Below are 26,025 nucleotides of genomic sequence, written 5' to 3'. Positions count from 1 at the left end.
GCAAACTCGACCATGGTCGAATACACCTTTTTCCGGCCAATTCGACCATGGTCGTATTCCCCATTTTCCGGCCAATTCGACCATGGTCGTATTCGCCATTTTCTGGCCAATTCGACCATGGTCGTATTCGCCATTTTCCGGTACACTCGACCATCGTCGAATACGCCGTCGAACAGTTTCGAATATTTTATATTATCTATTCTGGATATTTGTGTGATATCACTCTTCATTGCTGAATAGCTATAAGACTTTTCGAAATAACTTGTTTCGAGTTATTACGTCATTTAGAATTAATAGGCAAATTTGAAGTAAGTAAATTTTATTTTACCGATCCAATAGAATACAAAAATTACCCTACCAACGTTGTTTTTTTCTGTCTAAACTTCTTAATACCCTTGAAAAGCAGTTATCATTCGTAGGGATAATGTTTTCAAGATTTTAACGCTGCTTCAACCATAGCTGGATAGTTCGGTGTTCCACATCCAGTTACCGGATCCCAACCAACGAAGGCATAGAACCCGTGATCAGGTCCACCACAACCTCTATTATACCCACTTGTTGTATCATGCAAGGATTTCATGTTAGAATAGAGAAACGGATTTATAAATCCCATTGGAGATTTGTTATTTTGCAAGCGCATATCATTCACGAGAGAAATAATTCCAGCGACTGTTGGGGTAGATGCGGAAGTGCCCATTACATCTGGTACTGGGATAAGGTCGTTAACAATCCAATAATGATCGCAAGCTGCGGATATATCTGGGTAGCCACGTCCTGTCTTGCTGTATAATGAAGCCTTGGGTAATTTTCCAGAATTTTGTAGGTAATAGTTTACAGCAGATTCTTGATAACTTGGTCGTTTGAAGACATTGCTAAATCCACCTCCACTAATCTCATGACCATATTCACCATCGATACCAAATCGGTTATTGAATCCGGTCCCTCCAACAGCGGTTACATAAGGACTTGAACTGGGAAAATCTGGACGGAATTTGTTTTTGTGGCATCCAGCTCCATCGTCTCCACTTGCGAACAAGATAGTGATGCCTCGTACTCCAGCTTTCATAAATTCAACATTGATACGGTTCATGTAATCAACTGACAATGAATCTTCGTTATCGCCGTAACTAACACTGAAAACATTCGGCACCTCGCTCATATTCCCTATCGCGATAATCCATTCCAAAAACGGTTCCTGACTTTCATGTCTTCCTCCTGTACTCCAGAACCACGTAGAAATGTTCGCACCCAGGCTCATGATGTATTGCACATCAAGACTGGCTTCGCTTCCAGGCCGTCCGTCATTCGGACCAACAACTTTAGCGACGTCAGAATGATGCGTAAATCCACGTCCAAATATTGCAAAAAATTCTTTCAAATCAGCAGGACTGTAGTATTGCTCCAGAAATTGTGCAACAGCTTGTTTATTGTTAGGATGCGTACCTACTTTGTCTGCAACGTTATATCTCGAGCGCAATAAAGTTGGATGTACTTGACTATGAGCTCCTTCTATTTCAGCACGTTTGCTTGATGCGAATTCAAAACTCTTTAAGGCAGGAAAACGCAATGAACCACTAACAAAGTCTAAATGCTTTGCGACTTCTCCTGGAACACTATAATGCGTAATAGAACGTATCACCGATTTTGACGTTGCTTTGTGATGAAAACGATAGAACCTGGCCCCATTCAATAAGATTTCAGCAATCACTGATGATATTTCGCAGATGATATAATCTGAATTCATAGTCTCGTGACAATGTTTACTATCAACGCCGCCTTCTTGCAACCACGACTTTACCACATTCATTGACTCGTCCGCTGGCTTCACCAAATTATTAATTTCTTTCATATTTAGATGACGTCCATACTCTTCAGATTTCGGGTCTGAAACGCTCCAGAAAATTTCCTCCAATTTCGCAAGATTTTGATGTTTAATGGCAAATGCGAGACGGACTTTTTCATTCAAAACTCTATGGGTTAATTTCCAGCCTGCGGATTTCCAATGCTCGATATCGTGGTCCACCTCTAAGAACACTCGTTTATCATTTGAGAACGGGATTGCAATAATTTCTGGCCATAAAATTGCTAAAATGAAAAAATGTCCACTTGACAACATTGTTTCTCCACTGAAGTATTGCACCTTTGATTGCACCAGGTTCGCAAACATCACATAATACCACTTATGCCACACTCTATGTCAGCTTCATTTAATGACACATGTCAAAATATCATTTACTCCAATATCAGCCCTACTCTAGTTCTCGCGTTAAGTTTTATAACTATGGTTGTTCCTTTCCTTGTATATTCTGATTTGAGCAAAAATTTAGCTCACTGAATGTCTAACCATCATGTCTACTTTTCAGCTATGGCTGATGACGAAGGTAAAACAATATGTTCTGCTTCTATGAATATCGCGATATTCATTTGTCGGAAATGAAACACGGTGGAACCGAAAATGGCATCTACAGCCAACGGGAAAAAAATTTCGAACCTGATAGCGAGTTGGTTGATCAGGCTGATCAGCGCTCAAAGGTATAGTGCGTAATAGACACAGGCCTTTCGAGGCAGTGAATTCCGGAATATCAGGTTATACTTAGTATCGAGTGACGTAAAGTACCATTTATGTATATATATACAGTACGTCTTAATCAGGGACGCTGGAACAGGAGGGGAGCGGGGCAGTTGCCTTGCTTGTCTTTAACCAGCAGGGGCAGGGGGGCAAAATGCCCTTTTATTTTAGGGACAACCGTCGAGCTTCAAAAATAGCACAATGGTCTGGTGAAAAACTCCCACACACCGTGATAGACATGTCTTTTCCCGACTCGACCAAATTATCCGCCACATATCCAACCTCGTACGCAGGGTCTTTTCTCTGCTTTTCTCTATATCATGTCTATAATCACAGCCTGTATAGAGATCAGTGAGACTATCTATACCAAACAACCTCGCGCGCTTCCTTTTCTTGAATTTCTTCATAAAGCGACTCATTATAAATAAAGCGTGTGGGCAGGAGGCTGGGCCTAAACTAATTGTGGAGAAGACAGAATTTTGGTTTTAAGAACCTCACACATAACCCACATGCGCATAATGGTAAATACTTACATTGAAAGGAGAAAGTGTGGGCTTTCAATAAGTTATTTCTTATTCTTTCAACTGAAGCACTCGGTGGACTAAAAAAAATTATCATAATATTTGACAGACAGCTGCTGCATGCGCCAAACATTAAAATTAATGACCCGTTAAACTTTGCATAAAGACAGTTTAATGACGAGACGTAAACAACTGGTACTCGCTTGCGCTAGACAATACGATTTTAAAACAAGACACTATCTGAACGTTCACATATTGCAAATGTTCAGACATTTTTTGTGGCGAATACGCAATACGATCATATCAATGACACTTCGATGCTTATCAAATATTTAGCAATATGTTTTGTATCTTCACGAGAGATTTTTGCTTCGGAAAGCAGGGCAAAGAAACTAGAGTTAATCAAAGAAGAACAAGTTGATCGAAATCATAGTTTGGATAGTTTAAGCTTTCTTATTTTGGTTTCATTACTAATCGCTCATGTTATAACAGTATGGGTATTTTCAAGGAAAAGGATTTGGTATGTGCATCCGACTGGATTGGCATTAGTTTATGGTAGGTTAAAATTTCTTTTCATTCGTAGTCACTTCAGCGGTATCGTCAACTACATATATTATGCCATAGCCTCAGGAGTCAGGAGTTATGGGTTTGTGGCACATGCGTGAGCAGAATATACCGTGCTTCAATCTTCTGATCTTCTCCAACTGAATGATAGTTTTGACTGGAACAGGGCGTACAGGACTGAAAATGTTGGGCCCGACCACTGATCTGAAGGCCCGACTGATTATTTAATACATACGCAGCCCAAAATTGCGCGAGAAACTTTTCGGCAATTTGTCATTATAATGTAATATTACTACATTATATCATGGATAAGAAAATCAGTTTTTAACTATCCATGATTATATTGACAAGTTACCGAAAAATTTCTCGCGCAATTTTGGGCCGCCTACGCCGGATTAATATGCATCCGCCCCCTCCTCACATATTGTGTGAATCCCAATCCAGAACGGCACTGTGACACACCCTTTAGGGTTGCCGATTATTAGGTAATTGTAAGTCCAGCGGACTCCAGCCTTAGTGAAATTAACCAACGGTTGGAATGATTCACATGAACTGATAACGCAATTACTATGTCTAGTAAGTCTGCTAACAACAAACAGGGGAGGGGGGAACGTTTTCACTATCCTGTATCGATTGATTGTGTTCGATTGATTCTACATTTTAACTTTCGGAGAAATATACAAGCAATTATGGCATAAATTACTAGGAAGTTGTTAGAAAGACATGGTCTTCTTTGTAATTTGAGTATTTATGATGATGACCATTTATCAGCGTTAACTGAGAATTTGACTAAAAACAAGCTGACTGAGTTTTTGAAAGCGCATAGCCAGAGCAATAAAACTTCTAGATAAACATACCCTCGAACTTATCCATTTGCTGCTGTTGGTATAAGCGCGCAGAAATCAACAACGACCGGGCAAAAACGAAATGGTGAAGACTGAAGCAGTAATCTTTTCTTCTTATTTTTCAAACTTTTGAATTTTACGCAAGATCAGAATTCGGTCACGCAATAACTCGATAGAGTATAGTTGCTGTTAAAAATTATTAAAAAGGGGAATTTAATTACTTCTCTGCTATATAAAGCTATAAAGGTGCTCGTAATGCTGGGTTATGCTGCCATGCGGCAATTCGCCAACCCTTTACCAGAGGTGCAGTCATTTCGTACTGGTATCAGGTGCTGTCATTCTGTCAATAAAATACACCACAACAGCGAGGCACCGGGCACCCACGTTTACAATAGTGGAGAAAGAATTTCCATTTATGCATGTCGCTTCTCGTGTAGTCGTGGTGCCAAACGTACAAGCGGAGATCGACATTTTGTTCAGGGCGCCTGTATAACTGCGGTTATTTAAAGCCCTGAAATCAGGCTTTACTCTTGGCTTTACTAGGATGGGTTAAACGGGTTGAGCGGGTTGTCGCCACCGATGCATGAGAGTTTATTATTAACCGAGTTGTAAACTGGAATAGTTTATAAATTATAATAATTTTTACTATATCTATGGGTAAACCGGACTGTAAAATACCTTAAAACAACATGGCTTTTCTTCGCTATACCATGTTATTGGAAACCTTCGTTGCATGTTCAATGCTCTCAAGTTTAACGTGGGCAAACGAGGAAGAGACTGAAAAATTGAAGGAGGAAGAAGCAGCTCGAGAGCATGAACTAAATAGCTCGTTATTTCTCTTGCTTTTTGCACTACTCATTATTACTGTTTTAACCATTTGGCTTTTTAAAGTGAAGCGCTTTCGATTTCTCCACGAAACAGGACTCAGTATCGTTTACGGTAAAGTTCTTGCAATTTTAAACATATTTGAATATGTTATTAAATAAACATGATTGTTGGTTTGCTTATTTATATAAATTTGCATTTCAGCTATTGAAGTATTATGTTGTAGATTATGTAAATGCTTCTGCAAAATGGCCTAGTGGGTGTCTGTGGTAGATATATGCAAGCTAGGGAGTTTTTACACCTTTGCAGTCAATATTCTTAAACTAGACCATGTCATGATACAAATGCACAAAATTCCAGCTGCCAGTATCTTCAATCCAATTTTAGTTTTTGTTTGAAGTTTAAATGTATTATGTTTACGCAACATGCTATTGTAAAATATGCACTTGATTGACTGATGATTCAAGATGAAAACATAAATTGTCTAAATTACGAGTACCATCAGTATTGGACACATGTCTTGGCCAATGTTGAGGTTCGAGCAATGCAATGCAAAAATGGATTGTGTACGGTAGCCATATTTTACTTATAAACAGTCGCATGCCGGCCTGAAGATTTAGTCATGCTATGCAAATTTTAAGTTATTATCATTATTCATTTTTAGAAATTCATTGTTTTCACAGTCAATGAACACCAAAATATTAGCATAGCATGACTAAATTGTTGGGCTTGCTATGCCAGTGCTTATAAACATGTGAATATGGGGAATATTCATCCACCTCACTACATGCATCCCTGCCCATTCCCCCCAGGATTGATGCCCACTTGGTCTTGAGCATTAATAGTCTCTCAAATATAGACCAAAATTATTGGAAATTAAATGGGCCATCACATGTTGACCATTTTCCTCAAGAAGAGAAATCGTGTTGCATACTGTCACCTGTAATAACACATGCAAACTTGTTTTTGCAGGTATCATCATTGGTGCCATTATGAGATATGGTATTAATTTATCACCAAAGTCGCATTTTTCTTCAAACTGCACAATCAACAGAACTGCAGCTCCCACAAATCTATGGGTGACTGTCAATGGTACAAGATACTCGTATAAATTGTCGGGACCTGTGAATGAAACTGCTAGTGAGAATGCAAATGATAATTTAGAGGAAAAGGTAAATTTTTTAGCGATGTTTAATGAGGACATGTAAATCGATGTATGACTAGACAAGCCATTTCCACTGTAACCTTTTTGGAAGTGGTGAAACTATTTTCTATTCTGGAGACACAACTGAGGGAAATAAATGTGTCCCTTTGCTATATATTTTGAATGCCTGCCCTGTAGCTAGTATATATACTTCTTGCATCACTCAATCTCTCATGAGTTGTCTAATTTATTGTATTCCAGGCTGTTTTTGATCCTGAAATATTTTTCAATGTTTTATTACCTCCTATAATATTTTATGCTGGCTATGATATGAAAAAGGTAACATTTTATTTAAATAATAATGATATTATTGTCTGCCTGCAAAAACAGTTGTCTCTCTATATGTATGTTTATGTGCAAAATTGCCATTAAAAGAATTTTTAGTCATGCCCTAAAATATTTGCTGCAGCATTTTGCCTTGGGAGATTTTAGATAGATTTTAGATATTGGGAGATTTTAGATGGATACTGCTATGATCCTTGTTTTGTTTTAGCGTTTTTTCTTTCGTAATATTGGGGCAATACTCACCTATGCCTTTGTTGGAACAACTGTTTCATGCATTATATTTGGGTGAGTGAATTTATAAGTTGTGTCTTCTTGTTCAATGTATGTTCTCTGATGTTAGGTGAATAATGGTTTATGTAATTGCTTTGCAGTTCAATGATATATGGTTTTGTGAAGTTTCAAGGGATAGAAAAGTTTGATTACATTGAGTCACTTTCATTTGGTGCCCTCATATCTGCTACTGATCCAGGTACCTACAGTTTGTTTATAACTTGGATTGCTGAAAATTTTCAGAAGCAGGTTTAATGGCATTGAATTCACTTAGTAGTGCTTGTCACCCTCTGTTCTGCTTGTAGCAATCGTCCCAACTTGCGGGTAATTGGTATTTGTGATACAGGCTGTATGCTGTGACTAGACTGTTGCTAAAAACTAGACTAAACTCCTCTTCCCATAAAACTATTAAATAGTTCATATACTGTGCAGGGAGGGTGGAAGGAGGATAAAGAGGGAAGTTTCCATGGTTGCAATTTTATATAACATTAAGTGTGTTTCCTTTCTTACAATGAAATTATACTGTAAAAACATTGTTCTTAATAAATTACCAATGCCAGGTTTAGCCTTTTAGGAAGTTTATTATCAATTAATTATTTTTTTCTGATGGAAAGATTCTTCTAAATTGCAGTAACAGTGCTAGCAATTTTTCATGACATGCATGTTGATGTTGATCTATATGCTCTGGTGTTTGGTGAAAGTGTGATGAATGATGCTGTAGCCATTGTCTTATACCGGTAGGTTCCTCCTGAAAGATTTGAAATTCTTGGGTGTTTCAGGAGAATGGTTCCTGTTGGGATAATTTACGTAGTTACCTAGCTGCATGCAAGGATTATATTTCATTTTCAATAGTTATGTACTGTAAGGTTAATGATTGTGGTATTTTTAGGTCAATCAACAGTTACTCTTCCAACAGTGGAGCATTTAAGTTCACTTCCTTATTGTCTGCTATTGGTGTTTTTATTGGTGTTTTTGGTGGATCATTTGCAATTGGAACATTAATGGCATTGTTTACCTCAATTGTATCCATATAATCTAATCTCCTATCAATTAGACTGCGCCATTTTATCAACAGATAAATCAGGCGCAGGTTGTATGAAGTTAATTCAAATATTTAGGTTCTGATTAGCCAGTTAATTACCTTTTGAACAACACAACCTACCCCTGTTCTAGATCACTGTATGTATCACAAACTTAAGAGAGTATGAACATCATTGGAGAATAGCTTTACCGTTTCTCCACGCAAATTAAAGTGGAATGTTATGACCTTCAACAAAATTTCTTAATGTTACGTACGTACATGCTGAAATGTAAACTGAAGAAAAGTGAGTCAAAAATAATATTTCTTAACAAACAATATAGTTAACCAAGTTTACGAACATTAAAGACTTTCCATTGCTGGAGACTGCACTATTCTTTTTAATGTCATGGTGCACGTTTCTCATGGCCGAGGCTGCTGGTTTAACAGGTAAAAGTTGATGGAGCTTCTTAAAAAAGCATATCACTGTAGTTGTATGAAATTGTTTTCATACATTAAAATTTTCGAATCCCCTGACGTTACATATTGGAAACTGACTGCCTAGTGATTGGGCCCTAATTATCATCAACCAGAGAACATCCCTTTGAATTTTTATTGTGTATGACTTTTTACTCTGTGATTAAAATTTTTCTCTTGGGCATAGGTATCGTCGCTGTTTTATTCTGTGGAATATCACAAGCACACTATACGTATGATAATTTATCAGATCATTCTAAAGAAAGAACAAAACAGGTACACATAATGTGGCTATTTCGGTTTTATTTAGAGCTACTTCAATGGTGGCTCGTCGATAGAATGCATTTTCTGCCATTTCTTGAATATTGCAGGGTTTTTCACAACTGATTAAATTTAATTGTTTCTGTGTATTTTTTCAGACCTTGGTGGTGTTAGAATGCAATGCATTCTGCCTTTCTTGAATATTGCAGGGTTTTTCACAACTGATTAAATTTAATTGTTTCTGTGTATTTTTTCAGACCTTTGGTTTGCTTAATTTCTTGGCTGAGAACTTCATTTTTTCGTACATTGGCCTGTCAGTGTTTACTTTCAGTCGACACAAGTGGAATGTTGGTTTTATTTGTTGGTCATTTGTATCCTTTCTTTGTGCTGTGAAAAATGTACCTGGGAAATGGTTGTGTACATATATTGTATAGTGACAGAAATTGTATTTGATTGTATGCGAAAACAAATTTTAATATCTCCTGTATATTTGCATGCTGCTTTGAATTTTGTGTTTAGTGAATTGGTTTTCGTGTAAACGATATGATAGCATTTGCTTTTAAATATTAACATACATGCTGCGTACAGACCTCACTTTTCAACCCCATCCTAAATTAAACAACGGTGATAACGTAGTCTAACCAACGTCGTGAACACGAATTTAGTTAGCCTTTGATGTAGAATGATGGCGAGGATCTAGTCTCTTTCGCAGGGCGCTTTACGAGTTTAGATAAATGCGTATGAGATAAATGCGTTCAATTTTCTTTAAGTTTTGAGCAGTTGGGTTTGCTTGTATCGCGTTTCTTTAATATCTATCCACTGTCATTTTTACTCAATTTGGGAAGAAGAAGAAAAATATCGGCAAAATTTCAAAACATGATGTTCTTCGCTGGTACGTGAACGATCAACACAATTATACAGTATGAAAAGTTTAAGTAATAATGATACGATATATGTATCGTAATATCGTTATCAATACTACGTAATCTATATTATCGTGCATGATATATATTGCTCATGTCATTATCTGTACCGCGTTTACTACCCCTTCTGCTATACCACTTCAGTTACAATTACTATACTGGTACTAATTTTACTTGCTGTTACTGCTGCCATTTTTAATGTGTGGATTATTTTGTTTTTCTCAGGGCTGCGAGGTGCGGTGGCATTTGCCCTTGCCATACGTAATACGTCTTCGGTTGCAAGACAGATGATGCTTACAACGGTGTTGGTCATAGTTCTGGTTACTGTTGTTTTCAATGGAGGTGGAACAATGTCCATGTTAACTTATCTTAAAATAAAGTAAGATATACGGAACATTCTCTTTACAACCTCTTAATTTAAAGCGAGCAACCTATTTTTTTCTTGTCGGGGCCATTTAATACCGAGGAATTAACGTTTATAGTTTTTCTAAGGAGAAGTTGGGATTTTAGCAGAATTTTTACATTTTTCTAGAGTTGGTGTTGACCCAGATGACGAAGACTTTGAGGATGAAACAAGTTTCCAACGGGTTTGCAGTTCTGTAGGTTTTTTTGCAATAACCACAGCCAGTCGAGCAAACGTTGTAGTATACCAAACTTCTACAAAGATTAAGATTAAGATTTTGGCTTGGAAATTTGTGTACGTGGCAATGTTTCTAGCCGTGTTTCGCTAGTCGACACGTTTTACTTGCAATGTTTGCTCGGCCATATTTGATTATACGAATCAATTTTGATAATAATATCAATCATATATATGATTTTGATCATATCACGATTAAAGCGATTGAAATCTTTTAGATAATTCCTAAACTAACATAATTACTAGATCCTATATTGAATACTAAAACGTGTCACTTAAACCACATACTTAGTAATGCATGCAGTACCGGTAACACAACATTTTCAATAACCCAGCATACGTGAGCACCATGCATCGTCGAAAACATCTGTGAAGGGTGGCTCAATATAGAACCACGGGCGAGCCATTTTTCTCTTAACCAATAAGGCGTCATGTGTTTCCTATTCAAGGAAAAAATTATAAATGAATATCAATTAATCATATATCTTCTTTCGTTATTTTTAATTTAAATTCAAAGTCAATATTGATTCAAAACTCCGTTTTAATATACCCTAAACGTTTAGTATATTCACTTGACCGTTTATACTTGACGTTTTATTTTGATGCGTACCGTAGAAAAGGCCCAACTACTAAATATGCATTATCGACCATCTTCTCAATTTCTTACTGCAATAATCGTATTTAAATGCATTTTCTTTCTGCTTGGTGTGGTGGGAAATACAACGGTGGTTATATTTCATGCTTTTGTGAATCGCGAAAAAACTCCAAAGAATTATTTGGTGACAAACCTCGCTTGTGCGGATCTTCTGGTTTGCTTAACATGCTACCCGATATGGATTTTTCATTATGTTCAAATCATAAATGGAATGGAGAATCCCTCAGAATTTATCTGTAGGTTTGCGTATGTTGGTGGGACAGTTGCTGTGGCGCTTTCAATCTTCGCCCTTTTGGCCATCACCTATGATCGATATGTCTTTATTCTCCAACCTCTTCATTATGCTTCAGTAATGACTCAAAGGCGAACTTGCTTAATACTTGCTGGTGTATGGATAATTGGCTTAGCAGTTATACCATCATCGATGTTGATTGAAGTGGCAGGCAAACTACAAGGAAAGTGCGGAGACGTCCCTCGGAGCGAGATGTGGATTTTGATTGCTGTCGCTGACGTTCCTATTGCTTTCATTGTGTATCTTAATTGGAAAATATTTCATGTTGCTCAGGAGCAGACTCGAAGAATTGCGAATCAAAATGCTATTACACATCGGAATACATCTCGTAAAGGCGATGTTAAGGAAATTAAAGCAATAAAAACATTCGCCTGTATCACAGGAGTCTTATTTTGCTGTTTTTTCCCAGTATCTATCTTGATCATAGTGGAACAATTAGTTTGCAGTACTTGTATTCCAGTTATATTACACTGTTTGATCCTAGAAATGATTGGAATTAACTCGATCGTAAATGCTTATATTTATGGTATCAGGCATAGACAGTACAGAACGGGCTATGGCGAAATCGTCGCTATGTTTTTCACCTGTCTCAAAACCGGAAAATTGAGATAACTATATCTTATTGGTTTTATCATTGAAATTTAATTGATATCATTACAATGACAGAAATTGCATGTATTGTATGCGAAAACAAATTTTAATATCTACCGTATAATTGCATTCTGTTTTTAATTTTGTGTTAATAAGTGAATAGGTTCTCGTGTAAACTATGATAGCATTTGCTCTTTCAACATTATCAGTCTTGAGTGTATGAACACCATAGAAGTAACTAAAGCAAGCCAATAATGACATGTTTTAAATAACAAATACTAAAGTATAAATGATGTTTGCTTGCATAATACCTATGCGATAGAGTAAAGTGCTGGAACTAAAAGTGTATGTTTAACTAAACATGCAATAAAGTAAATCAATAATGCAAAAACGTATTACCTGTCTTAAAAAAAATGTATGATATACGTAGCTGGATGGCTATGATTGTTAGGAATTATGTCTATTAAGTCTTCTATTATAGATTACATCTAAAACGAATGATTTACCTTGATTTGTTTTTCGTTTAATTATTTGAAATGGCGAGAATTATATTGCTGTGGTTATTGCTATCATATGTTACTAGTGTGCTATGAACATCCTTATAATCGCTAATATGGACTGCAGCAAAAGTCGCAAACATACCCACATGTTCACTCGCGGCTATTGAGACGTTCACGAAAAGCATGGAAACTAGCATGTCCTCTTCAAAGGAATATAAACTTGATGTTATGTTAGACTTGTTGATAATTCGTCATTTTACATCAAGAATGCTCACATTTATGTTCTATTGCACTATTAGGAAGATGATGCTGATACTTCAGAGAGACAGCAATATTATGAAAGGGCGTGGCTCATTCGAATGTGGTACGATTTTGATAAGAAGTATCCTTTATTTGTAAAATAAGTTCAATATTGCTAATATGATTTAGCACAGATTCGTTGCTTCCCTGTCAGTAAGAACTCGTTTACGGTCGTTTGCTTCATCATCTGGACCTGTTATCTCCCATCACAACACGAACGGCCTACATATATCGTCATGGAATAACCAACGTGGTAATTTTTTTTAGACAGATATTCCGAAAAGATTTATTTGACTGTATCGTTTGAAAATGTGCTTTAGCTTATGTAAACAATTCTTAACAAAATTGTAAAGATACATGAAGCCATTATTTACTAAGTCTGGCCCACCTCTCTCTGAAACCCTTCCTGGGTGGTGTGGTCCTTTAGCTCTTTGCTTATCAAAACCAAACATCGACGAAGCCAAAGCTCAGGTAACGGGTTGTTTTGTCTCACTTCATTGAAATTAATGATCTTATGATCTTATTCAATTCATTGCTGGCATTCAATTCGTTAGCAGGAAAATTATTCTCTCAACATTCTCCTAAAAACTTTTGGTATAGTTGTACCATCCCTGTATGAATATATTATCTCTTTGTGTTTCAATGTTCCTCAGTTTTTCTGGTATTTACAAATACGAAACTCAATTTTCCTTATAAGGAAGGCAAAGGGATTCCCTGAAATCAGGATAGGACTTTCCTATTAAATTTTGTATAACTTCCATTCTTTAGCAAAAATCCGAATCAGAAAGCATTGAGGGTTTTGAGAATTCTACAACATACGAGAGGAGAATTGATGACGAAACTGAACCTGGAAACGAAGATGTTGTGATCAGGCAACCAGTGCTAGGCCCACAAGATATTGAAATGACTGAAGGAGATTTAGGATTAGGCGACCGAACTTTTAATCCTAGAAGTTAAAAATAATCGTTTTATACAATCAGTAGGAATTCACATTTTCAATAATGAACGAAAATTTTCATCATCCACTCGTTATTCTAATTATCATGCTGAAGCATAATTTGTTAATTATATATAATAGTGTTATTTTTAATTTGAAAAATATATAGCTGCAACGCTGCTAGCTGCTCATTTATAAAATTTTCTTTCTTATTATTCATGTCAGTTCATATTGCTCGATCACCAGCTTCGTAGGACTCAATTACTTTGCCTTGTACAATCTGCCTGTCGCGATGATGCCTGCATTTGAGTGTGCACCTGATTCCATTTCTGGTTATCCAATCACGTGATCTTATTAGTATAAATGTAATGACATATCACATGAATACCACATTTTATTTAACTATACCATCAGCATTTCACCCTTTGTATCGTTCTTATCTAACGTCAACAGCTTCTATGAGTTCAAAATAAAGTGCTATATTTGCCATGACGATACTGGAAACTACTTCAAACTAACTGCGTTTTAAGAGATGTGAATAATAGGTATAAACAGGACCTTTGCTGCCATTGGGTAGTTTACTAATTCTAGTGCATTTTAATTATTACTCAAAAAAAAAAACAAAAAACAACATACATTTAAAGCTAGTATACACACATTTTTAATAATTTTTTTTATGAGTACTGGCTGCCAAAATAACCAAAGGGCTAGAAAAGCTGGCAGTCAGTTGATTTTACTTGGTCATCTTATTTAAATAACTAGCACCAAATACAAGGACGGAATATAACAAAAAGAAAACAACAACAAAAAATTTATGAAAAAAACATTGTTATGTAAGAAAAATTAATATTTCTCAAGGAAGCTTTCTTTAACTCTCAGTTTAAATTTTTTTAAAGAATGAGATTTAAGATCGTCCGCAATGAAATTCCAAATTTTAGCCCCTTGAAATCTGATATTAAAAATTCCATAATTAGTTCTAGCTTTGGGGAGCAAAAATGACTGCTTAGTAGATAATCTAGTACCATAGTTATGTTGGCTACTTACAGGAGAGAAAAAATCATTAAAAATAGGCGGTAACATCTGATTATAAAACTTATACATGAATAAAAATCACATAGTTTAAGAAAATTCAAATATTTAAAAATCGGACTGGTATGTTCACGAAAACTAGAATTAGTTAGAATACGTACAGCTTTCTTTTGTAAAACAAACAATGGCTGAAGAGTAGTCTGGTATGTGCTTCCCCATACCAGAATTCCATATGTCAGAAAAGGATAAACAAGAGCATAATAAAGTGTTTTAAGAGTTGATAGACTAACATAATGACGAAGTTTTGAAATAATTCCAATATCCTAGATTGAAGCGTTATTCGAATATTCACACGTTATCAGACCCGTTGGCTCTTGCGGAAGTAGACAATGTTATTTTCGAAATCTCAAAAATTTTTAAATTTTTTGATATTTGTACATCTGGTATGTCAGGTGATATTTTGATTGTCGACGTCATTCTCGTTAATTGTTTAGAATTTTTAACATTTCCTCTAAATTAAGTCTTGATTAGAATCTACCTAACCATCTGCTTGCTTTTCATTTTTTTTAACTTAATGAGCTTACGTACATTTTCAAGGATCGCTTCAGCTATCATATAGGATTTTCACAGTTTGAAAATCACACACCCGTCCTTTGAATAATTCCAAGGATCTGGGGAAACTTGAAATCTACGGCCATGAGGCTGAAGATCGCTGTAATTTTTGAAATAAAAACTTGGTTAGAAAAACAATAGAAGACAATAGAATTAGAAAGAATTACAGAACTAAAATATTGTTAGAGTATACTTTCAAATGGAAGTAAGGTATTCATATCCCTGACGGCTGACCCTGAACTAAATCAAATTTGATAGGTTGAAACTCAAGATGGATATTTAGGACAATGATATAGGAGTCATGGCATATTCAAGATTAGGAAAAGTGTCTGAATGAATGCCTGAGTGAATTACTGCAACGTTGAGAACATAGTTAAATTAAAACCCTTCTCTGACTCTTTGTTTATTTTACGATTCACCTGGTGGTTAGTGCAATTAGATAAAGGCTGCAAAAAGCATTTAGCAACGGAACTATAACAATAAAATGATTGATCTCTTTTTAAACTTGGCTTAAGTGTCATTAAATTAGGATAATAAAAAGGATTTGGTATAAAAAATGGCAGTCGCATGGGCATGTCAGTTACGAGGTACACTTAAGATAACACTGTTTTCATTCATAACTATAGGAACACGCTATATGTGGCATTAGGCCAATCGATAAATATAAGGATTATAAATTCAGACAATCTTTGCGAGAACCTTGACTGCCTTGTTGGGAAAAATCACTTAATAGATATCAAAATGTAACTGCATGTTAGGCAGGAAACGATCGTAACGTGATCGTAACAGTTTGGCACTGCATGTTTTTGGTTCAGTGTTCTAAATGTTGTTTTTCAGCACTGTTGCCAGAAACGTGCCGAGCGGAAAGCGTGCATGAAGTTAGCCTTAGTAAAGCCATAAAACTGAGACAATTTCAACAATTTAAAAGTAATACAAACATATTTGATAGTGACGTTTCGTCGTAACTTGAGGCATTAGACTTTAGCCTCAGTGTTTTAGAAATATTTGAAGATAAAATTTACCATATACACTGTTATTTTCAGGGTGTTATTTTAACACCACTTTTAAGGGATTCTAGGGGTGTAATAGGGGAGTTACAAAATTCCAGCTTAATAACTCCATAGTTGGACTTAAAATAACACCACGTAAGGGGGTTACACGCAATGTAACACCATTTTGGGGGTTAAAATAAGTACATTATACCACGTGATCAAGCCGATGCAATCATGCAAAACGAGCTATTTTTCAAAACCTTCGCAAGCACTGCTGGTTCCACGGGAGAATTGCCTGTATTTTTAAAGATAAATTACGACTAAAACCGAATTGAACGAGGAAAAGTCAAAGAAAGGTTGGCGGATTTGCTGTATGCAGTTAAAAACGGCAATGTACGTACTTGAATATCATTTTCATGCCTCTTCGGAGTGGCGACTGTTTACCTGCCGATTGTGGATATAAATTAAACTGCAGTTCGTGAGCTAAATTGTCTGTAATTCTCTGTTGGAAGAAAGTGTACAGTTGCTCAGCCATCCAGGATACAAACACAATTGCGCTGGTGTGTAATATATTTTCAATATTTCAACAGAAAACCTTCAGCAAGTGTCGACAAAATAATTCAATACAAAACTATTAATGTAGGTCGCTAAAAATATCTTGATATGGAACAGTAGACATGAAAAACATTTTTCATATTCTCATAGTCTAAAGGAAAATAAGGACTTATATATGAGTTAAATATATTTAATAATAGGATGAAAAGGTATTATATATAGTATAATATATCCTAACGTAGGCAACTTCAATCACAATATCGAGATGTACACATGAAAACAATCCGAAAATACGTCAATTAATACCTAAAACTGATCTAAAATAACAAGTGAAATGAAATCTACATATTTTTACTATATACTGCCTATGTTTTAACTTTGAAAACAAGTTATAGAAGCGAGAAAAATGCGAAGTTTTTGATATTTTACTCATTTTTTAAATGGGCCGTTGCTGGACCCGCGCTGCATGTTGACGTTTGAAAATGACGAATTCGTAATCTCATTGGCTGTCACAACAGCAAGAAAAAAAACAGCCAATGAGGTTACGAATTCGTCATTTTCAAACGTTCTTAAAAGTCTACAGCGCGGGTCCAGCATCGGCCTATTCCAAAAATAAGTAAAATATCAAAAACTTTTCGCATTTTTCTCGCTTCTATAACTTGTTTTCAAAGTTAAAACATAGGAAGTATATAGTAAAAATATTGTAGATTTCATTTCACTTGTTATTTTAGATTAGTTTTAGGTATTAATTGACGTATTTTCGGATTGTTTTCATGTGTACATCTCGATATTGTGATTGAAGTTGCCTACCTTAGGATATAATTTGTAAAGTTTTTACAATGCATTTGTTTGTTCTTTAAAAGAAAAATGTTTAGATTTCTGATGATTTATCAGGAAACTTTAATATGAAGTTGTATTTATGTTGTAAATATTGTAGATTGGATATAAAGTAATAAAATTTTGCTCAAATTTTTGTATGATTCTTTATTTCTTTCCGGGTATTATAGCGTGATCCTGAAAATGGGGTTATTTTAACCCCAAAATGGGAGTTAAATGTAACCCCAAAATGGGGATTAAAATTTAACTCCAGAAACGGTGTTATTTGTAACCCCAAAAAAAGGATTATTTTCGATTAAATCTCGTAACCCCTGTTTTTGGTGTTAAAATAACACCCTGAAAATAACAGTGTATGCATGCATACGCACGCTATAATAAGCTATAAATCTGAAATCCTGAGTCTACACCCAATTTATCAAGTAGATAGGTCATATCAGCATGCATGACGACCCAGCACTGAAATGAACTAAAAGATAATATTGAATAGATCCACGATTGACGAAAATAAATCATATAAACAAGGGCACAAATTTTATGCATGATTTTCTTAGGAGTGAAGGGAACTTTTAAAGAGATAGCGTATGCCCCACAAGTTTCCCCCCAACCTCGTACCCAGGGTAATTTCGCTGATTATAGGGTTCCCCCTTCTCTTGTCTCGCTCGCCTGGTTATAAGGCAATATTTTTGCCTGTGGTGTTAAACTGACTGAAAATGAAAACTCAACCGGAATTAAAATTATTATAATCACGAAAGAAACTGAGGGAAAATAACATAGCCAAAGGTTAATTGCTTTTATTGCGTGTCTATGATGTTTATCTCTGTACTTCAAATAATCTGAAAATGGAAGAAACCGGAAAGTTTGATCTGGTGCTAAATTCTCACACTCATTACTTACATGCATCAGCTGTTTTTTTGCGAAGATGGTATTTGAACTATTAAAATGATTCTCATACCAGCTCCGTTTTATTACAGAGATGAAGGCGAAGAGCGAAGATTGAATGGTACATATTTACATCGTCTTCACAACAACGTCCATAACGATCGAATTACTCCCCCCCCCAATTTTTCGTACATTTATGACTCAAATTTCTTAAATTCTTCCGCATTCATAGAAATGCATGCCGATGGATGGTACTATAGGGGGTATGGTTTCACAACTGAAGTGATAACAGTGATAGAACGCTAATTATACGCGACTGTGTCAACTGCATGGATTAAATCACGGATCTTACTATACGAGTTTTAGATAATGAATCACAAACGTCATTATATCCACAAAATACTGAAGCGTCTGCGTGTGTTTGAGGCTTAAGGGCCGCTTTCCATTGTCGCGTTTTTTGCACGTACTTACACGCACGTAAAAGCTTAAAACATTCTAAGTTATTGTATAATTACGTTTATGCCAGAAAAAAACATACCGAGTCACCAATAGAATTCAACCCTGTGCATCATTCAATCGTTTACGTGCAGCGTGCGTGTACGTACATACAAAAAACGCGACTGTGAAAAGCAGCCTTAAGTAGTGTCAGTAGCATAGCCAGCCTGACGATTTAGTACCACGGTCATAAATATAAGTTGTATTTCTTGACTGTAGAAACAATCGACCACCAAAGAAATGAATAATTGCAATGACTCAGACTACTTTCACATGGAACCGACGAATTTTGGACCGTGCTTGAATTCGTCTGCGTTAGGCCATGCTTTCCATGCACATATATGTATGTCATATTTGAAAAAGCTAGGTGAATATATCGAAAAAAACTTTATATAGTTTTCCGTATATTTTAGTATGCATTTGTTCACCCACTTGTGAAATAAACGCGTAAATGAATAGCAGTCCTTACTGTGTGAACATGTATAACCCTCGGTAGAACCAATCAAATTTTCACTGGATCCACTTTTCAGTTACGGGGCGTAGACCGTAGACGCCCGGACAGGGCGAATTTGAGCGCGGTTCATCCGGCTACGCTACTGATAATGTGATACATTAAATAAATTAAACTGTGGTAAAGTATCTAAAGGTCCAATTTTGTTGGATCCATTTCACTTCTGACATATGGAATGTAGTCTGTCATTGATATAACAGTAATGCATTGGCTTCAGTGCATTTGCTGCGCATAAACATCATAAGACAACAGATTATATTCCATACGTCAGAAGTAAATTGGATCCAACAAAATTGGATCGTGTGAACAGACCTTAAGGTTTATAATTGAGTGCATTTTTCCTAAATATAAAGACTCTTTCACTATCACAATCCCATCAGGCAAGCAAGATCCCACGCTGCATGAATGTTTAGGAAACTTTTTTTAAATCATTTCAATGACAGAACTCCGAGAATGACTGGAATATTCGATTTCGATAGTGTCGTGACTGACAAGACCCACCGGGACGTTTCTCACAATGATATGCCTCTAGCATTAGGTCAATTGCAAGAAGCCAAGCCAAGAACGTCATCCCCTGATAATTAAATGTAAGGGTCATTATAATGTGCAGAAGAGGACTGGCCACGACTGAGGTCCCCGAGTTATCCGGGCAGGAGACTGATGACGAGTACTCTCGTTTATGAAAGAGAGAGAGTGGTCTCATGAGAGAGAGAGAGTGCTCAATTTGGAAACACTTGTTGTTTTCTCACAAAACGAACCAACGAGTCCTGGCTAAAGGACCAAAGAGACCTAAAAAAGAAAGTGGACAGCTGGGCCTATGATTTTCAAATCAGTTGGAATGGATTATTCATGATTGTACCGACCCATTTAAAAATAAGCACACTGAATCAAGGAAGTAGTGTACATTTCTGATTTCCATTTTGTAACCCTGTAACAATATTTATTGTCTTTATCACCTCTATCATAAATGAACCATGCGTCAAGACTAAAATTTATTTAATTAAGATCGCCAGGTGGGGTAAAATGTATCGAGATATTGTGAACGTGTACGCTATATGATTATTCTGTAAAAATAAATAACTTTTATTTATTAAAAAAGCGAAAATGCTTTCATTTGATGAAACGAGATGGGCTGCGCAGAATGTACGCTTTGCCAGCTAATTTACAACCACTGTTGGATGCATACTCCATATGCCACTATTAAGCATGATCGAGTACACTCATTTTGAAAATCTGGTACCACTTCAATTTATCCGTTGTTTGCAGCTTTACTCTGGCATTAACACTTATATAAATATATACATAATGTATAAATCTGTCCCATATTGACCTTACTGCATAGTTCGCATCCGAGGTAGGTGATTTATGATTTATCACCCATAATTTTTGATAAAATTGTAATCAGTTCCCGTTGCTTTCCGTAAGGATAATAGGCAAAGTTGGCATAAAACCACTGGTTAAAACATTCCCATTTCGCGAATTTTCGCCATATTTCAAAAGCATAGCAACTGTGCACTTTTGTTTTGAAAGTCATGTATTGATTCGCGAAGGAATTAGGAATTTTTCCGTCAACGGTCTTTCTTCATTAGAAATCTGTTTCCTGCTTCGGGTAAGGTCAATCTGGAGGTCAAGAATATTGGGTGATGTTATTAGGAGAACGTTTATTGCCGCGGTGTTGTCTGTCATGCTGGTGGTTATATCTTGTGCGTGCAAAGACAAGAGCTTGAGACAGATGTGAAGTAACTGAGATAAACACGTTCATAGTTCGTGCGTCCATAAGTTCATCAGATAACCAGTCTTGTGAGTCAGAGAAGAAAATGTAGATTTTATTCATCATGTCAGCGTAAATGGTATCAAATTGACGGCAGAGAGACCTACAAATATCAAGCAATGTGATCAACTACAGGAATGAGGTAAGCCTTAGAATGAAGATCATGAAAGTCTAGTTGAAGTTGTTACATGCAGTCATCCAATAAGGATGGTGTTCGGTACATTGCGTGTGGTTGTTTTAGAATGAAGAATTGGTAAACTTGTAGTTCCGTGACTGTGAGTTTTTACTTTGATTTAAAAGATATATCATTGCAAAATACTTTAAATCATAGAAATAAGAGGAAACATATGCCCGTAAAGAGAGCCTGGGATTTACCAGTCCGATCTCGGTTCAATCTCGGTCCAAGTGAAGTGTTATCAGGTAACTCGGCTAAATATATCTCAGACAGACCGCGCCGTATGTGCTGGTGCTTTGTCACATTATAGGAATATCAACTAAGAGGCATATTAAGAGATCATGAACAAGCTCAGCCGCGCAAATCCATATAAGCGTGCACGCGTGCACATGAAATTGTTGCGCTCATATTTTACGTCTATATATAGTGTTTGATTTTGTTTGTGTGCATGTATTCGATATCGAGTCACATTTCGATCAATGAAACATATTTTGAAATGACTGTAATGTACAAGAACTCTTTTAAATACTCCTTGAATCCAGGGTAAAATTAGTTACCGAGTTATTTCATTATTTCCATGATTAATTATCTGCAATTCAAAGCCTTAATGTGTCATGAATGGAGGTAAAAATGGAAAAGTAACTTTACACCTTCATAAATTTTACTCCTATACCATACCATCATATTGTCCGTTTACGCAGAAATATTTGAAATCTTTTTACGTTAATGGATTACACCACGCTTTTTATAATCAATTGTTTTTGGTGTTTTAGTTTTCGAATAGTTCTACTCAATAAAACTACATATTATAGCTTCTCGTAGAGAAGGGCCTCAAGCCATGAAAAAAAATTACCCGATCAGCAATTTAATTGTCGCTCACCGGGTAATTTGCTGTCTGTTTATTTGATTATTTATTTTAAACACACAAGTAAAGTTTATTTACAGCATTTCATAAGCTTGGAGAATATTCTGCGAAAATCGCAAAAGTACCTCTGCCCAAATCAAAAGTCTAAGTCTCACGACCAAGATATAACGCCGATAAAAAACCGGAGTTACGTCAAGAATTCTAATTCCTCATTAATGCACAAGGCGCGCACGCCACTTCTTGAGTTGCATCTCAGTTGTGAAATGCCGAGAATTCATTTGTTGTTCTTTTAAAAATATAAATGACATAAACTTTACTTTTATCAAGACAGTCACGCGCGGGATGCAGGTTAACACACAATCCAATTTAAGTATCATCATCTGAGAAGCGAGATTATAAAGGTATTCGTAAGATAACCTGAATGATATGCGTGTCAAGTGTCAACCCTCAAGCCATGTAAATCTAAATATTCCAATTTTGTGCTGCGATCGGTCATAACTCATGAGAGTGATATAGATTAAGCAAACTCGATTAGCTTAGCAGGATATATGAGGAGGTCCGGTTATATCAAGATGGTGAAAACATATGACGGGAAATATCAATTGTAAATGAAGAATTTTAGACGTCTGATCTGTGAGATAACAGTGAGCAATAGCTGCATTAGGTTAACAGAGCACGAGTGGGATTGACATATGAAAAGAATAATTAATTATTTAGAATAGAAGATGTACATTGCGCTTCAATTTTCAATTCCTATTGAGAATTACGCAAGGTTATCTTCGCCTGAAGCTTTGTCCCAATGAATGTAACCTATATATAAGAGCAAAATAGAAGCTGATGTTTTGATCATAATCAACCGTCGTGGCGGTATTTTTCCTTGCTGACGCGCCGTATCGGTTATAAAAAGTGACAGGTCTAAACAACCTTTTTGTTTAGATATAATTCATCAGAGTAGGTTCGAGAAACTGTGCAACAAAACAGCTAAAGTTCATTCATATATATATGTTCGAAATTTAACTAATTTGGCTACCGAATCGGGGATCTAAATAGTTGTTGTGTTTTTTTACATCGCAAATGGCTCCAGCTGCGATGCCATGCAACATCAGTTTTACGGTCCGCGACAATTCTATATTTATATGTATTGTAATATACATCTCGATCATATAAAAGTAATTCAGTAACTGCATGAATATCGTATATGCGCAATAATCGATAATCAATGTATAAATATTGACCATAACCATATAATGATTTTGGTATGCGAAAAATTCACATCTACGCATGAATCGTGTTGTGAATCATGGCAAAACTGTCAATTATTTTCCACTTATTTTTTTTTCTGTACTATTTTCGTTTGACACTATGACACTGGTCCTTCAAAATTAAACAGTTCCCATAAAGTCTTGTGGTCGCTATTTAATGCGCCCTGGAGGTGCATGTGCAAGGAATAACCTTAAAATTTTAGGTACCAACGACGTTTATCAGATTCAAAATGACACTGTCGGTGACGGTGCTTTGGTGAAACATGCACAGCCAATGTTTGCGTGTTTTTCTCTGAATATTTGTGCGAAATACTCTGTGCAGATATTTAATACGTTGCATACATGCTAATCTGCTAGTCGTGACAAAATTGCTACGGCTTATAGGTTCTGGTTCTTTATAGAATTGTAGTAAAATTCCCACTTTTGTGGGAATTGTGTTGTTGTGGGAAAGTTTTTGATAGAAATGTTTGCGACTTCACGTCTCACAACTGAACCATTTATTTAAATCTATGGACTATGGCACGCGCGGTGGTCCCGTGTTTGCGCAAGTTTATTTGCATGACCTTTAAAGGTCGCATTACTTTCCACTTCGCGTTTGTGATTTGTACGCACACGCACGTAAAACTCTCAACCTGTTTAAATGTTATTTATGAAATGCCCAAACAAATTAATAAACAGAATCTATTGTTCTTTAAGATTAAGTATGTATTTGTCAATTTTCTTTAAAAAATTAATGCGTATGAAAGGCGTGTGTGTGGACTGTGGTAGGATTGAAACAGCCTTTCCATCGACATTTCCATTGACATTGTCGCATTTTTGTACACACGCACATTTTTTTAGTTGCTGCTGCTCCTGTTGTGGTCTAAAATTATCTATATAATTTATGATGCATGGCTGGCAACTTTAGGTATGTGAGTATGTATATCGAGGATCGACGATCGAGGAGGATCGAGAATCGAGCATGGAATAATGATATTTGAAATAGACATGTGCTTCGCCTCTCACTATACATGAATCTCCTAGTTTTCTGTTTTTAACTTTCCGAGTATAGGTGAACGGCCCCGTGAACCTGCAGTAGTGATTTGTCTTGACTGAAATTGCCCGATTTTCGAGTACAAATTACCTTGCTTACCCGGCAGCAATTTTGTCCAGTCTTGGGAACTGCATGTAGCCATATGGGGTCCATGCATGTGTAACATTTGACCTGGTTGCATTGGTTTGTCACAAATCTTAGTTTTTCTCTTGGTTTTAATGGGCAGTTTATCGCAATGCGCTGTATTGTTTAATATATAGCCGAGCTCTTTCAATGAAAAAAAAATATGCTTCGAATCTTGAAGTCTGCGAGGTTGATAACTCACACTAATTCTCTTTGTCAATTGTCATCATTGATTTTTAGGCGATGCGTTACACGTTCTGTTTTTTTTTCTCTCATGCGAGCCCTGAGCTCTAATGACAGTAATGTTTTCGTTTGGCAGAAGAAACATTGCCCGAATTTAACTTTCAGTAGAATGTTCAAACTGAGTTTCCGGGATTAGGGGTCCACTAAAAGTCTAAGTTCATGCAAGAATTAAACTCGCCGAGTGGAGTTAAAAGCTCACTATATTCTATTAAACTTTTATATTTATATCAAGCGTTTTCATCCTAATCTAATCATGAGACCGTATATTATAGAATAATGGGGCATTGCCATTGAGGTTATCTGCATGTATACATCATATGGAGGGATGCAGGCTAAGGATATGCATAAGTCATAACATAGTCGAATATTTTTACTTGCTGTAGTCTATTAGAACTAGCTATATATATATAAAAAATATTTGGTTCGTGTCAACAGGTTCCGGCATGCATATAATATATACCGTTGTTGCATTGAGAATCTTCGTTCTGTCCAGATTCCTCGTTTTTTAATTTTACCAAAATGTAAACAAATTAAGTTTGTCTTTGAGTTTTTGCTTTCATGCATAATGTTTACTTCCTGACTGGCTGTGCTGAAGTGCCTTCTTAATTATCACCACACCGGGGATAAGTCTAGAAACTTTCTCATATTATCTCGAATGAAATTTGCCATGAAAAAAAAGAGAAGATATTTAACAATACCAAAGACGCCGTAATCACCTCATCAGACACTAGCAATGTGGGCAAACAATGGTTAGTTAAGCAAATAGTCTTGCTATACGCTTTAAGGACAAAAGGTGTAGTCATTTGGCTGGCTCTTTTGATTGATTAAAGTCTGTGGCGGTTATGACATGCATGTAATCAAAACTCAAAATAGTTTAATTTAATTTTTGTGGTAAGTTAACATTTAATTAAAAACTTGTTATTCTATACCTACAGTGCATTATATATTATATCATCATTAAAAAGACCT

At 36.1% G+C, this 26,025-nt stretch overlaps 2 protein-coding genes and 1 pseudogene across 4 annotated transcripts in view; 2 read left to right on the top strand and 1 right to left on the bottom strand.

Moving 5' to 3' along the window:
* Positions 1-318: 318 nt before the first annotated feature.
* LOC114531034 lies at positions 319-2,167 on the bottom strand (annotated as a pseudogene).
* Positions 2,168-3,304: 1,137 nt separating this feature from the next.
* Positions 3,305-13,852, top strand: LOC114525390 (sodium/hydrogen exchanger 7-like). Of its 3 annotated transcripts, none has more exons than XM_028546735.1 (16): positions 3,305-3,645; positions 6,297-6,496; positions 6,730-6,807; positions 7,022-7,098; positions 7,185-7,282; positions 7,715-7,820; positions 7,973-8,105; positions 8,446-8,551; positions 8,766-8,854; positions 9,097-9,210; positions 9,620-9,731; positions 9,988-10,141; positions 10,295-10,361; positions 12,737-12,819; positions 13,091-13,208; positions 13,506-13,852. In XM_028546735.1, exons 1-16 carry the CDS (start codon positions 3,408-3,410, stop codon positions 13,692-13,694), a joined length of 1,962 nt encoding a protein of 653 aa, XP_028402536.1. In that variant the 5' UTR covers positions 3,305-3,407; the 3' UTR covers positions 13,695-13,852. The 3 variants fall into 3 exon arrangements, with proteins under 3 accessions (XP_028402536.1, XP_028402529.1, XP_028402520.1); XM_028546728.1 differs by lacking the exon at positions 3,305-3,645 and adding an exon at positions 5,070-5,438 and having other exon boundaries at positions 10,295-10,349; XM_028546719.1 differs by lacking the exon at positions 3,305-3,645 and adding an exon at positions 5,070-5,438.
* A 7,192-nt stretch (positions 13,853-21,044) lies between these two features.
* Positions 21,045-26,025, top strand: part of LOC114526435 (protocadherin Fat 1-like) — a 31,654-nt gene continuing 26,673 nt past the window's right edge. Inside the window, 1 exon segment of the mRNA XM_028548039.1 lies at positions 21,045-21,497. Coding sequence (XP_028403840.1) covers positions 21,493-21,497 — 5 coding nt within the window. The 5' untranslated portion in view covers positions 21,045-21,492.

Source organism: Dendronephthya gigantea, unplaced genomic scaffold (assembly GCF_004324835.1).
Source record: "Dendronephthya gigantea isolate DGI-Jeju-01 unplaced genomic scaffold, DenGig_1.0 000001F, whole genome shotgun sequence".
NCBI lineage: Eukaryota > Metazoa > Cnidaria > Anthozoa > Malacalcyonacea > Nephtheidae > Dendronephthya > Dendronephthya gigantea.
The sequence above is the reverse complement of the archived record's forward strand: the minus strand, read 5'-3'. Positions and strand labels throughout refer to the sequence as shown.